This window comes from Erinaceus europaeus, chromosome 14, assembly GCF_950295315.1.
Source record: "Erinaceus europaeus chromosome 14, mEriEur2.1, whole genome shotgun sequence".
NCBI classification, from domain to species: domain Eukaryota; kingdom Metazoa; phylum Chordata; class Mammalia; order Eulipotyphla; family Erinaceidae; genus Erinaceus; species Erinaceus europaeus.
In genome coordinates this window covers 29,524,380-29,539,950 of record NC_080175.1, presented here as the reverse complement: position 1 = coordinate 29,539,950, position 15,571 = coordinate 29,524,380, and the positions used below count along the sequence as shown (strand labels likewise).

At 40.3% G+C, this 15,571-nt stretch overlaps 1 protein-coding gene across 6 annotated transcripts in view; it reads left to right on the top strand.

Annotated features, from left to right (window-relative positions):
* CUTC (cutC copper transporter) overlaps positions 1-15,571 on the top strand; it is a 40,808-nt gene that overhangs the window by 451 nt on the left and 24,786 nt on the right. For 4 of the 6 annotated variants that reach the window (XM_016191357.2, XM_016191358.2, XM_007530261.3 and 1 more), the window contains exons 2-3: positions 2,789-2,860; positions 13,939-13,998. In XM_016191357.2, coding sequence (XP_016046843.1) covers positions 2,789-2,860; positions 13,939-13,998 — 132 coding nt within the window. The remainder of the gene's footprint in view (positions 1-2,788; positions 2,861-13,938; positions 13,999-15,571) is intronic. The other 2 variants (XM_060171503.1, XM_060171505.1) reach the window with 1 other exon arrangement.

Sequence of the window (15,571 nt, the reverse complement as noted above, 5' to 3'; positions counted from 1 at the left end):
GTTGTTGGTCTTGGCTCCGCGCTGCTGTCCGGGCCGGGCTGGGCAGGGTGACAGGCAGCGGCTGGGACATTTGGCAAGTCCTTCGAGAGCTGCTGGCTCCTCCTGAGACTCAGAACTTTTCCACTTCAGGGTCGTTTTACCCTTTTAAAACTGAGGATCCCGGAGACGGTTAAAACGGATCGGTACTATTGGATTTTTAAACAGATGTAACTAGAAGACGAACATAATGGACCCAATACGTTTCATACAAATAACGTGTGTGTGTGTGTGTGTGTGTACACACAGCCTTCCCTCTGGGACAAATATAAAATGTTAGTGTTCTGTATATTCCGGAGTTATGTTTTCCCCTTTTCTCTGCAGACCTGAGAACTTTTATTTATTCATTTTCCCTTTTTGCTGCCCTTTTTTTTTTAAAAAAAAATTGTTGTAGTTATTATTGTTGGATAGGACTGAGAGAAGTGGAGAGAGGAGGGGAAGACAGAGAGGGGGAGAGAAAGACAGACACCTGCAGACCTGCTTCACTGCTTGTGAAGTGACTCCCCTGCAGGTGGGGAGCCGGGGGCTTCAAACCAGGATCCTTACGCCGGTCCTTGTGCTTTTCACCTGCGCTTAACCGCTGCGCTACCACCCGACTCCCGAGAACTGTTTCTCCAAACAAATGTCATCTCTTCTTTTTATCCCTCCCCTTCTTCTTCTTCTTCTTCTATCCCCAGACACACAGACAAGGATCTTTGTTTCTTGAGGCAAAAGGTTTTTTGGTTTTTTTTTTGCATTGTCTTAGCCTTTTGTGCATCCCACCTCTCCTGGCCTAAATCTTTTCTTGTGTGAAGCTCCTGGAGTGACTCCACGGCTCTTGCGCAGAGCAGACACCTCAGCCTTTCACATTTTGAAACTGACAGTCTTATTTGAAATCAATGAGACAGTTAACAGTCTGATGTTAACATATTAAAGATTGCTCTTCTTTCTTTCTTTATTATTGGATAGAAACAGAGAAACAGAGAGGGGTGGAAGAGACAGAAAGGGGAAGAGACAGAGATACCTGCAGCCCTGCTTCACCCTGCAGGTGGAGGGGGGACCAGGGCCTTGAACTCGTGTCCTTAACGCACTGCAATGTGTAACCAGGTGCGCCACTGCCTGGCCCCTAATACATGAGTTTTTATGAATCTGTATTCAGCCTTCAGTAAGTCATTGTACTACTATTGTGTATTGTGGTAGACACTGCTTGTTGTGGGTTATTAATACATATTTTTTACATACAGACCTTAATTAGTAACAATGATCAGACACCTTGCCTATATAAATAAGAGAAAGTAGTTAATGTTTTAAAGAATAGTATGTGACTTATGAAGCATTATATGAGTTAAAAAGAAGAAAATACAAATTCTTACTTTTGGAAAGAGGAAACCCGTGACCTGAGTCAATGGAAGATTTTTAACATTAAAAATGGAGTTGGATGGACAGTGGAGAATTGAGCTAGCATAATGTATTGTTTATTCATAATAACTTTTTAAAATTTATTTATTTATTTATTTAAAAAGGAGACATTAACAATACTGTAGGATAGGAGGGGTACAACTCCACACAATTCCCACCACCAGAACTCCATATCCCATCCCCTACCCTGATATCTTTCCTACACTTTAACCCTCTAGGAGTATGGACCCAAGGTCATTGTGGGATGCAGAAGGTGGAAGGTCAGGCTTCTGTAATTGCTCCCTGCTGAACATGGGCATTGACAGGTCGATCCATACTCCCAGCCTGTCTGTCTCTTTCCCTAGTGGGGAAGGGCTCTGGGGAAGCAGCTCCAGGACACATTGGTGGGGTCGTCTGTCCAGGGAAGTCTGGTCGGCATCATGCTGGCATCTGGAACCTGGTGGCTGAAAAGAGAGTTAACATACAAAGCCAAACAAATTGTTGAACACATAATAACATTTTTTATACATTTAGTGGGCACTACCTTATTGACGTAAACAATCTTTTATCCTCACTCTGAGGAAAGTATAAAAGCTGTCTTTTTTTTTTTTTTTTTTGGTAGAAAATAAAGAAGGGAACATTTATCCTGTTTTAATAGAAACGTAAGCTAAGTTATTTGTTCGGGATACACAAAATAAGTGGTAGAGCCAAAATTTGAAACACATTTATTTATTTATTTTTTACTTTTTTTTAGTTTATTTATTTATTCCCTTTTGTTGCCCTTGAGGTTTTAATGTTGTAGTTATTATTGTTGTTACTGATGTCATCGTTGTTGGATAGGACAGAAATGGAGAGAGGAGGGCAAGACAGGAGGAGAGAAAGATAGACACCTGCAGACCTGCTTCACTGCCTGTGAAGCGACTCCCCTACAGGTGGAGAGCCCAGGGCTCAAACGCTTTGCTCCACGTGTGCTTAACCGGCAGCGCTACCGCCCGACTCCCCACATCTTATGTTTTAACCACATATTTCTTTTAAAGAAATTTAAACATATTTTCTAGGCATTGAGAAGCATTGAAAAGAATCTGACCTACAAAAAGAAAAGAAAAGAATCTGGCCTAGAATGTGAGGAGGAAAACTGTTTTTAGGAAGATAAACTTGATATTCAATGTATATTTTTATTATTATAGTTTTGTATGTGTGTATAAAACCCAGAAGCATCAAATTAATAATATAGCATATTCACTGGTGCTACTATAATTATGTATTTACCTACTTATTAGAAGTTTGCATTTTGGCAGCAAAACGTATATTATGTATGGTAGGTTGGGCTGGATGGATAGTACCATCATGAAATTGCGTTGTTTGTGTGTTTTAGGAGCAGCAAATGGATTTCTCATGGAAGTGTGTGTCGATTCAGTAGAGTCAGCTGTAAATGCAGAAAGAGGAGGTAAGAAAAATTAGAGAATGAAGGAGCCAGGCGGTGCACCTGGTTAAGCACACACATTACAGTGCTCAAGGGCCCAGGTTCAAGTTCCTCTCCCTACCTGCAGAGGGAAAGCTTCACAAGTGATGACGTAGAGCTGCAGGTGTCTCTGTCTCTTTCCGTCTCTGTCTCCCCACTCCTCTCAATTTCTGTCTCTATCCAATAATAAATAAATAAAAATATTATAAAAAATAGAAAAATTAGAGAATAAATGACAGTTGGTAGCTCTTTAAATTAACATTATAAAAAATAAAAAAATTAGAGAATGAATGACAGTTGGTAGTCTGAAAATGAATCCTGCAAATCCCTAACCTTGGGAGCCCTTATGATAACTAAGGATTCTATTAAACCTTTTGACAAGAATCAACCAACTAGAAAACATACTGGAAAATTACCTTCTTTGAGCCTTCTCCCTGGAAGTGTCATTATGAGTCTATCCACAATGTTACTTTCCTACCAACTTCATTTTTAAAATATATATATATATATTTATTTATTATTTAGTCCTTTTTGTTGCCCTTGTTGTTTTATTGTTGTAGTTATTCATTTTTTAATTGAAAACCTATTTAAGATTTTCTTTTTTTTAAAAAAGATTTTATTTGGGAGTCGGGCTGTAGCGCAGTGGGTTAAGCGCAGGTGGCGCAAAGCACAAGGACCGACATAAGGATCCCGGTTCGAACCCCGGCTCCCCACCTGCAGGGGAGTCGCTTCACAGGCGGTGAAGCAGGTGTGCAGGTGTCTGTCTTTCTCTCCTCCTCTCTGTCTTCCCCTCCTCTCTCCATTTCTCTCTGTCCTATCCAACAACAACAACAACAATAATAACTACAACAATAAAACAAGCGCAACAAAAGGGAATAAATAAAATAAATATTAAAAAAATATTTTATTTATTTATGAAAAAGATAGGAGGAGAGAAAGAACCAGACATCACTCTGGAACATGTGCTGCCAAGAATCGAACATGGGACCTCATTCTTGAGAGTCCAAAGCTTTATCACTGCGCCACCTCCCAGACCACATGTTGTTGTTCTAGATGTCATCATTGTTGGGTAGGACAGAGAGAAATGGAGAGAGATGGGGAAGACAGAAAGCGGGAGAGAAAGACAGACACCTGCAGACCTGCTTCACCGCCCATGAAGTGACGCCCCTGCAGGTGGGGAGCTGGGGGCTCGAACCGGGATCCGTATGCCGGTCCTTGCACTTTGCGCCACCTGCGTTTATCCCTCTGCACTACTGCCTGACTCCCCTGCCTTCATTTTTTAAATTGAACTAGGCAAAGATATACTTCCCCCCATAAAAAACTGTTGACTTACAGATAAGTGTAGAAATTTGTTGACATTTTCACCTTCTGTTCATTTATAATTATCATTTTCTAAACATTCTCTATTTATACCTCAAGGTTTATTTTTTATTTATTTTTATTTTTTGCCTCTGAGGTTATTGCTGAGGCACTGTGCTGGCACTATGAATCCACCACTCCTGGAAGCCATTATTTCATTTTTTTTTTTTATTGGATAGGACAGAAAGAAATTGAGAGACGAGGGGAGGATAGAGAGGAGGGAGAGAGATAGAGACACCTGCAATCCCCCCCTGCAGGTGGGGAGCCATGGCTCAAACTGGGATCCTGATGGGGGTCTTTGTGCTTTGTACTATGTGCATGTAACCGAGTGAGCCACCGCCCAAACCTCCCCCCCAACACCTCAAGGTTTCTTTTGCTTTAATAGGAAGCACAAGCATTTCTATCATCTCATCTCAGCATCAAAAAATAATTTACATTTTTTAAATAGGAAATTTCAAATATACATTAAAGTCTAGAAACAAGTATAAATACCCATCTGCCCAACACTCAGTTTCAACTATTTTCTTTTAAAAATTTTTTTTATTTATAAAAAGGAAACACTAACAAAACCATAGGATAAGAGGGGTACAACTCCACACAGTTCGCACCACCAGAACTTCGTATCCCATCCCCTCCCCTGATAGTTTCCCTATTCTTTTTTTTTTTTTTTTAATTTCTTTATTGAGGAATTAAGTGGTATCTCATTGTTGTCTTTATTTGCATTTCTCTGACAATCAGAGACTTGGAGCATTTTTTCAAGTGTTTCTCGGCCTTTTGGATCTCTTCAGTGGTGAATATTCTGTCCAAGTCCTCCCCCCATTTTGGATGGGGTTATTTGTTGTCTTGTTGAGTTTGGCAAGCTCTTTATATATGTTGGTTATTAAACTCTTGTCTGATGTATGACATGTAAAGATCTTCTCCCATTCTGTGAGGGGTCTCTGGGTTTGGGTAGTGGTTTCTTTTGCTGTGAAGAAGCTTTTTAATTTAATGTAGTCCCATAGGTTTATACTTGCCTTAGTCTTCTTTATAATTGGATTCATTTCTTTGAAGATGTCTTTAAAATTTATGCAGAAAAGAGTTCTGCCAATATTTTCCTCTAAGTATCTGATAGTTTGTGGTCTAACATCCAAGTCCTTGACCCACTTGGAATTTACTTTTGTATTTGGTGAAATATAGTGGTTCAGTTTCATTCTTCTGCATGTTTCAACCCACTGTTTCCAACACCATTTGTTGAATAGACTGCTTTCCCCATTTAATAGTCTGGGCCCCTTTGTCAAAGATTAGATGTCCATAGGTATGGGGGCTCACTTCTGGGCTCTCAATTCTATTCCACTGGTCAGTGTGTCTATTCATGTTCCAGTACCAAGCAGTTTTGATGAAAATGGCCCTATAATACAGTTTGAGATCTGGGAGTGTGATGCCTCCAGTTCTGTTCTTTTTTCTCAAGATTGTTTTGGCAGTTCTAGGCCTTTTTTGGTTCCAGATAAACATTTGTAGCATTTGTTCTACTCTCCTAAAAATGTGCTTGAGATCTTGATGGGAATAGCATTAAATTTGTAGATGGCTCTGGGTAGTATATTCATTTTGATGATGTTAATTCTTCCAACCCATGAACATGGAATATCTTTCCACTTCTTAGTGGCTTTTTCAATTTCCTTGAGTAGTGACTCATAATTTTCAGTATACAAGTCTTTCACTTCTTTGGTTAGGTTTACTCCTAGATATTTTATTGTTTTTGTTGCTATAGTAAAAGGAATTGATTTCTGGATTTCAACTTCTTCTAACTTAGTGTTTGCATAGAGGAATGCCACTGACTTTTGAATGTTAACTTTATAGCCTGACACCTTACTGTATTGCCTGATGATTTCCAAAAGCTTCTTGCTGGATTCCTTAGGTTTTTTTGTGTATACTATCATGTCATCTGCAAATAGGGAGAGTTTGACTTCTTCTCTTCCAGTCTGTATGCCTTTAATTCCTTGCTCCTGCCTGAACACTATGCCAAGAACTTCCAACACTATGTTGAATAGTAATGGTGATAGTGGGCAGCCCTGTCTAGTACCCGATCTGAGGGGAAATGCTTCCAGTTTTTCACCATTGAGTATGATATTGGCTGTAGGTTTGCTATATATAGACTCCACTATCTTCAGGAATTTTCCATCTATTCCCATTTTTTGTAGTGTTTTGATCATAAAGGGATGTTGTATTTTGTCAAAGGCTTTTTTTGTATCTATTGATATGACCATGTGGTTTTTGGTCTTGCTTTTGTTGATGTGGTGGATCACATTGATTGATTTATGTATATTAAACCAACCTTGCATGCCTGGGATAAACCCCACTTGGTCATGATGAACAATCTTTTTGATATACTGCTGTATCCAGTTGGCCAGAATTTTGTTCAATATTTTCGCATCTATGTTCATCAGAGATATTGGTCTATAGTTTTCTTTTTTGGTTGTGTCCCTGTCTGCTTTTGGTATCAGAGTGATGTTGGCTTCATAGAAGCTGGCAGGGAGTATTCCAGTGTCTTCAATCTTCTGGAAGACTTCTAAAAGTAAAGGTATTAGTTCTTCTTTGAAGGTTTTGTAGAATTCATTTGTAAAATCATCTGGCCCAGGACTTTTATTTTTGGGATGGTTTTTGATAGCTGTTTCAATTTCATTAGCTGTGATGGCCGTGTTCATGTTATCCACTTCCTCTTTACTTAGTTTTGGAAGTTGGTAGGTATCTAGGAAATCGTCCATTTCTTCCAGGTTCTCTAGCTTGGTGGCATATAGTTGTTCATAGAAGCCTCGCATGATATGTGGAATTTCTGCGGTGTCTGTTGTGATATCTCCTCTTTCATTTACTATCCGATTTATTTGGGTAGCTTCTCCCTTTTTTGTTTTTTGAGTCTGGCTAATTTTTTAATTTTGTTCACTCTTTCGAAGAACCAACATTTACTTTCATTGATCTTTTGTATGGTTTTCTTATTCTCTGCCCTAACTTTAGTGATTTCTGTCCTTCTGGTTGCTTTAGGATTCCTTTGTTGTTCTTCTTCTAGGTCTTTAAGATGAGCAATCAGGCTGTTTATTTGTGCTTTTTCTTGTTTCCTAATGTGTGCTTGTATAGCTATGAACTTCCCTCTCAGTACTGCCTTAGCTGTGTCCCAAATATTTTGATAGCTTGTGTCTTCATTTTCATTGAAGTCTCGAAACATTTTGATTTCTTCCTTGATTTCCTCTTTGACCCAGAAGTACTTTCAACTATTTTCAGTAGGCCATTTTTAATATATACATATATATTATGTATATATTCATGAGAAAGATAGGAGAGAGAAAAAGAGTCAGTTATCACTCTGTTACATGTGTTGCCAGGGATTGAGCTCAGGACCTCATGCTTGAGAGTCCAGTGTTTTATCCACTTCACCACCTCCAGACCACAAATGGCTATATTCTTCATCTATATCAGAAGCCAGCAAACTTTTTCAAAAGAGTAGTATGTATATTTTTGACTTTGCTGGTCATATTTGGTCTTTTTAAAAAAGATTTTATTTATTTATTAATGAGAAAGATAGGAGAGAGAGAAAGAACTAGATATCACTCTGGTACATGTGCTGCTGGGGACTGAACTCAGGACCTCATGCTTGAGAATCCAGTGTTTTATCTATTGTGCTACCTCCCAGAGGTATTTTTCTTTTTTTTTTTTTTTCTTTTATTTTAATTTTTAGTCATTTTTGGTGCTTCACTATTCTGGGCTAACTTTTTCAGTTAGAAAGGCCAACACATGGGGCCAAGTGATGGCATACCTAGTTGAGCACACGTTACAATGAGCAAGGACCCAGGTTCAAGCCCCTAGTCCCTACTTGCAGGGGGAAAGCTTTGCAAGTGGTGAAGCAGTGCTGCAGATGTCTCTCTTCCTTTATCTTCTCAAATTCTGGCTGTCTCTAGCCAATAAAAAATAAAGGTTAAAAGAAAAGAAAAAGTGCAACACATTGGGTCTAATAAAAGGGCTCATTTGGATAGTGTGCTGCTTTGTATTGTGTGTTACACAGGTTTGAGACAAGCCCCTACTGCACTGAAAAGAGTTTTGGTACTGTGGAAAGAAAGGAAGGAGGGAGGGAAGAATGGAAGAAGGGGAGAAGGAAGGGGAAGAAGGAAGGAAGGAGGGTGGGTAGAGGAGGTGGGGAGGAACCACAGCACCCAAACTCCCATCACGTGGTGAGGTCTAGACTTCTTTTCTTTGAAAATAATCCTTTGAAAAGGTAAGAACCTTTCTTAATTTGGCAACAAAAAAGAATTAATGAAGTACACATGCTACATCATGTATAACTATTGAAACTATAAGTAGAAAAAAGTAAAAATAAACAAAACCTAGTATATCCTAGCATATATATATCCCACTTATATTAAATGTCCAGATCAGGAAAACTTATGGCTACATAGAATGTTAGTGATTGCCATGGGCAGAGAGCATGGGGCAGGCGGAAAGTGAGGCCTAAAGAATGGGAGATTGTGGGAGTCGGGCTGTAGCGCAGTGGGTTAAGCGCAGGTGGTACAAAGCACAAGGACCGGCATAAGGATCCCGGTTCGAACCCCGGCTCCCCACCTGCAGGGGAGTCGCTTCACAAGCGGTGAAGCAGGTCTGCAGGTGTCTATCTTTCTCTCCTCCTCTCTGTCTTCCCCTCCCTCTCTCCATTTCTCTCTGTGCTATCCAACAATGACAACAACAATAATAATAACTACAACAATAAAACAACAAGGGCAACAAAAGGGAATAAATTAAATAAAATAAATATTTTTTTAAAAAAGAGTGGGAGATTGTGGGTCCGATCTGTGGCACCCCCGCTGAAGCATACATAATATGAAGCGCAAGGACCCGTGCAAGGATCCTGGGTCTAGCCCCCAGCACCTCTCCTGCAGGGGGGGGGGGGTCGCCTCACAAGTGGTGAAGCATGTCTGCAGGTGTCTGTCTTTCTCTCACTCTATCTTCCCCTCCCTCTCTCAATTTCTCTCTGTCCTATCAAAAAAAAAAAAGAAAAAAAAGAAAAGATGGCTGCCAGGAGCAGTAGATTTGTACTGTCAGCAATGAGTCCTAGTGATAACTCTGGAGGCAAAAAAAAAAAAAAATGGTGAGATTTATTTCCTAGATGGTAAAAGAAAAATTTCTGGAATTGGTGATGGTGATGACTACAAAGTTCTATGGATGTACTGAAAACCCTTGTATACTTTTAAGTAGGTAAATTATACGGTATATGAATTACATATCAGTATAGATTTTCCTTGTATTTTTTTTTTGCCACCAGGGTTAATCTGAGGCTCCTTACCTGCATAATTCCTCTGCTGCTCCAGCTCCAGATCAGACACACACACACACACACACACACACACGTCATGAAAGGCAGAGAAGGGGTAAGAGGAAGAACAGCACAGTACTGAGCCACTACTCATGAAGCTCTCCTGTGCAGGTGTTCCCATGTGGTGGCTTGATTTTTAGGTATGATAAAGTGTATACTCCACCAGGTGAGCCATCTCTTGGCACCCCCTCCAAAGATTTTATTTTTTTAAAACAAATAATTTTAGTTTACAGGCTACTAAAAAAAGAAATTAAGCATTTAGCCCATAGTCATATTTTGGTTTTTATTTTTTATATTTATTTATTTTCCCTTTTGTTGCCCTTGTTTTTCATTGTTGTTGTAGTTATTATTGTTGTTGTCATCGTAGTTGGATTGGACAGAGAGAAATGAAGAGAGGAGAAGAAGACAGGGGAAAATAAAGACAGACACCTGCAGACCTGCTTCACTGCCTGTGAAGCGACTCCCCTGCAGGTGGGGGGCCGGCTCGAACCGAGATCCTTCCACCGGTCCTTGTGCTTTGCGCCACCTACGCTTAGCCCGCTGCGCTACCGCCTGACTCCCATTTTTTATTTTTTTAAAAAAGCATAGAAAATCCATTCTTTTTAAAAAACATTATTTATTTATTTATTTATTGAATAGGGACAGAAAAATTGAGAGAGGAGGGGGAGATAGTGAGGAAGAGAGACAGAGACACCTGCAGCCCTGCTTCACCACTTATGAAGCTTTCCCCCTGCAGGTAGGGACCAGGGGCTTGAACCTGTGTCCTTGCACACTGTAATGTGTGCACTTAACCAAGTGTGTCACTGCCTGGCCCCACCATAGTCATATTTTGTTGACCTTCCATTTTTCTACTTATTCTCCCAACCCTCAGATTATTTTGTAGCAAATATTAGAAATCATGATGTTTCGTCCTTAGATACTTTAGTAGATATCTCTGGAATCTAAGGACTATTTAAAAGAAATAATATTTTTGTACTTTCCATTGCATAATATTAAAATACAAGCTTAATTTTTTTTCTCTTTTTAGTGTGGTAATGATATTTAGATATTTAGGTATTATCAGGTTTCATTTCAGCATCTCACCTAAGAATTTTAATAGGGGTTACATAGCTACACTAGGGCCGAGTGGTGGCACACCTGGTTGAGTGCACATATCTTACAATGCAGAAGAACCGGAGTTCGAGCCCCTAGCCCCCACCTGCAGGGGGAAATCTTTTTTGAGTGGTGAAGCAATGTTGCAGGTGTCTCTCTGTCTCTCCCCCTCTCTATCTCCCCCTTCCCTCTTGATTTCTGGCTGCCTCTAATAAATAAGTAAATATAATAATAAAAAATGCTGGCTGTAATTAAATCTAACACTTTTCACTTATTGCTAAAATACTGTTTTGACTTCACAACTGGTGAAGCAGGGCTGCAGGTGTCTCTCAATCTCTCTATCACCCCTCCCTCTCAATTTCTGGCTTGTCTTTATTCAATAAATAAATAAAGATAATAATAAAAATAACACAATTATTTAAAAAATAAAATACTTGATTGAAGAACTTTACATTGTGTGGTCTGGGAGGTGGCACAGTGGATGAAGCATTAGATTCTCAACCATGAGGTCCTGAGTTCAATCCCCAGCAGCACATGTACCAAAGTGATGTCTGGTTCTTTCTCTTTCTCATCATACCTTTCTTTTTTTTTTTAAAGGAAATTTCGTTTTTTTTAATATATTTATTTTATTTATTTATTCCCTTTTGTTGCCCTTGTTGTTTTATTGTTGTAGTTATTATTGTTGTTGTTATTGATGTCATCGTTGTTAGATAGGACAGAGAGAAATGGAGAGAGGGAGGGGAAAACAGAGAGGAGGAGAGAAAGATAGACACCTGCAGACCTGCTTCACCGCCTATGAAGCGACTCACCTGCAGGTGGGGAGCCGGGGTTCGAACCGGGATCCTTATGCCGGTCCTTGTGCTTTGCGCCACCTGTGCTTAGCCCGCTGCACTACAGCCCGACTCCCTCATCATACCTTTCTAATAAATAAATAAAATAAAATAAAAAGAACTTTATCGGTTGTAATGAAGTTACAATGAAGTTCAGTTTATACAAGAAAGGGAGGATAAATGCTTCGTTTCTCTTATTTACACACTTTTTAGATGAGTTTTTACTCTGCAGTGAACTCTTTATATAAGCCTGATTTATACATATCTGATGTAGTTTACTTATTTTTAAAGCATATATATATAAACTATTTATTTATTGGATACAGACAGCCAGAAATCAAGAGGGAAGGACAGAGAGGGAGAGAAGACAGAGAGACACCTGCAGCACTGCTTCACCACTCATGAAGCTTTCCCCTTGCAAGTGGGGACCGAGGGGTTGAACCTGGGTCCTTGCACATTGTACCGTGCTCTCAATCAGGTGTGCCACCACTCAGCCCCAAGCATTTATGTATTTATAAAGCAGAGAGAGAGAGAGCACCAGAGCACCCCTTTGACATGTCCAGTGTTGGGGATTGAAGTAGTACCTCCCTAACTACTAGTTAGCCAACTTCCCAGCCACATTGTCATTGTTTTTATTGATGCTCAAAATATCCCATCTTTGATTGTTAGGCGACTCTTCAGTCTGGTTTATAGAATTTTTTTTTCTATAAGCTTCATTTTATTTGACAGGACAGAGAGAAACTTAGAAGGAGGGGGTATAGGGAGGGAGAGGGAGCGATGAGGCGGTGGTGCACTGGTTTAAGCACATATAGTAGGAAGTGCAGGTGGTGGGATCCCAATTCGAGGCCCCGACTCTCCACCTGCAGGGGGGTCACTTCACAAACTGTGAAGCAGGTCTACAGGTGTCTTTTTCTCCCCTTGTCTATTTTCCCCTCCCCTCTCAATTTCTCTCTTTCATATCCAACAACAACAACAATATGGAAAAGATGGCTGTCAGGAGCCATGGATTCGTAGTGCTGGCACCAAGCCCCAGAGATAACCCTGGAGGCAAATAAATAAATAAATGAATAAACAAACGGACAAATGGAGAGAGACACCTGAAGCATCACTTCACCACTCATGAAACTTCCTTCTGCAGGTAGGGGCTGGGGATTGAATCCAGTTCCTAGTGCACTGTAATGTGTGCAATTAGCCAGATGCACCAGTGCCTGCCCCCTGGAATCTATTTTAAATTTATTTATTTTATTTATTACATATTACAGAATCTCACAAGACACATAGAAAGGAGAGATATAAACCAGAGCATTATTACATGTGGGGCTGGAGAGAGGGACCAGATAACCACTCAGGTACACATAGGACTGGGGAGCAAATAGGGAAGCTCAGGCATGCAGCTCTGTCTCTTACTAGCTGAGCCATTTACTCAGCTGCTGGAATCCTCTGATAGACTCTTGTAGTCTAACAGGTCTTTTGCTCTCCGCATTCTCTTATTCTTGAAGTTGTCTTCATTTAAGCTGCGCAAAAAGCTGACTAGTGTTAATTTTTAAGTTAATAATAATAAAGACTATTGGAAAATATAGTTATTTATTTTTTCTTTTCTTTCTTTCTTTTTTTTTGTCTCCTGGGTTATTCCTGGGGATCGTTGCCTGCACTACGAATCCACTGCTCCTAGAGGCCTTTTTTTTCCCTTTTGTTGCCCTTGTTGTTTATCATTGTTGTTGTTGTTATTGTTGTTGTCATTGTTGTTGGATAGGATAGAGAATTTGAGAGAGGATGGGAAGACAGAGAGGGGGAGAGAGAGACACCTGCAGACCTGCTTCACCGCCGCCCGTGAAGTGAACCCCCTGCAGGTGGCGGGGGGGGGCTTGATCCTTACGCCCATCAGCTTCCAGCTTGATCGCCTACACCAAATGCACCTGAGTGGCCTCCTGCCTTCTCTCTCTTTTTTTTGTTTTGTTTTAAGTTTATTTATTTATTCCCTTTTATTGCCCTTGTTGTTTTATTGTTGTAGTTATTATTGTTGTTGTTGCATAGGAGAGAAATGGAGAGAGCAGGGTAGACAGAGAAGGGGAGAGAAAGATAGACACTTGCAGACTTACTTGCTTCACCTCTTGTGAAGCAACTCCTCTGCAGGTGGGGAGCCGGGGGCTTGAACTGGGATCCTTATGCCAGACTTTTTGCTGTGTGTCATGCGCGCTTAACTTGCTGCGCTACTGCCCGACTCCCTTATTTTATTTTTTTAAACTTTACTTTATCTGATAGAACAGAAAGGAAGAGAGAGAGGCAGAGACAGGTATAGCATTGCTCCACCACTCATCAAGCTTTACCCCTGCAGGTGGGAACCAGGGGTTTGAACCTGGGTCTTTGTTGATGGTATTAAATGCAGTTAACCAGATGTGCCACCACTCAGCCTCTGTACTGAGAAGTGCTTGGTTTTAATAAAATCATAGGTGCTGGTCGGATTGAATTATGTTCCAGCTTACTGGAAGGGGGAACCACACCCAGTATGGGTAAGTGTTCAATTTTCATATTTTCTCATAAAAGTGTATAAAACCTGGAGACAGTTGATAATTAATTTCATATGGGTCCGTTACTGTTTTTACTATCCTCTTAATTATGCAATGAGCATTGTGTCAGAAATGCTGATGGTTATAAAGATATGATTAAATATATGTTCTCAAGTGGGGTTAGATAGCCTAATGGTTATACAGAGACTCTCATGCCCGAGTCTCCAAGGTCCCAGGTTCAATCCCTCGAACCACCATAAACCAGAGTTGGTCAGTGCTCTCATTAAAAAATAAATAGGGAGCTGGGCAGTAGTGCAGCAGGTTAAGCTCACATGGTTTGAAGCGCAAGGACCATGAAGCAGGTCTGCAGGTATCTTTCTCTCCCCCTCTCTGTTTTCCCCATCTCTCTCAATTTCTCTGTCCTATCCAACAACAACGGCAGCAATAGCAACAATAACAATAATAAGGGCAACAAAAATTCGAAAAAAGGGGTTCAGGCGGTAGCACAGTGGGTTAAGCACACGTGGCACAAAGCGCAAGGACCGGCGTTAAGGATCCCAGTTCGAGCCCAGGCTCCCCACCTGCAGGGGAGTCACTTCGCAGGCAGTGAAGCAGGTCTGCAGGTATATTTCTCTCCCCCTTTCTGTCTTCCCCTCCTCTCTCTATTTCTCTCTGTCCTATCCAACAATGAACAACATCAACAACAATAACCACAATAAGGCTACAACAAGGGCAACAAAAAGGGGAAAAAATGGCCCCCAGGAGCAGTAGATTCATGGTGCAGGCACTGAGCCCCAGCAATAACCCTGGAGGAAAAAAAAAAAAGGCCTCCAGGAGCAGTGGATTTGTAGTGCAGGCACCGAACCCCAGAGATAACCCTAGAGTCAAAAAACAAAAACAAAAATAAACAACTAATAAATAAATATTCTCTTCTTCATACATCAAAAAGTTGAGATGTAGGTAGTTTGATGTAAAAATTAGTTTATTTGCTCTGCAATAATATTAAAGACCAAACTGTTTTTGATCATTTCACTCTGGAACCCTTGGTATATTGACTTTTTTCTCTCTCTCTCTTTAGAATTATTTATTTTTAAAAATTATTTATTTATGGTGGATAGAGACAGAAATTGAGAGGAAAAGGAGGGAGGGAGAGAGACACCTGCAGCCCTGCTTCACTTCTTGTGACGCTTCCTGGGGCTTGAGCCCTGGTCCTAGTACATTGTAACATGCTACTCTACTGGATGTAACAACATCTGGCCTTCCCCACCCTTTGTTCCCTCTTAGTCTTTATGCTGTAGTCATACATTTTACTTCTTTGTATGCTAAGAATTTTGTAATGTTAAAGGGATTACAATATTGTTTTAAATAATGATAAGGATAGTTTTAATATCTTCATTTTTTAAAAAATATTTATTTATTTATTTATTGCATAGAGACAGAGAGAAATCTAGAGGAAAGGGGGAGATAGAAAGGGAGAAAGATAGCTATCGCACTGCTTCACCACTTGTGAAGTTGCCCCCTGAAGGTGGGGACCAGAAGCTTGAACCTGGTTCCTTGTGTATTATCATATGCACAC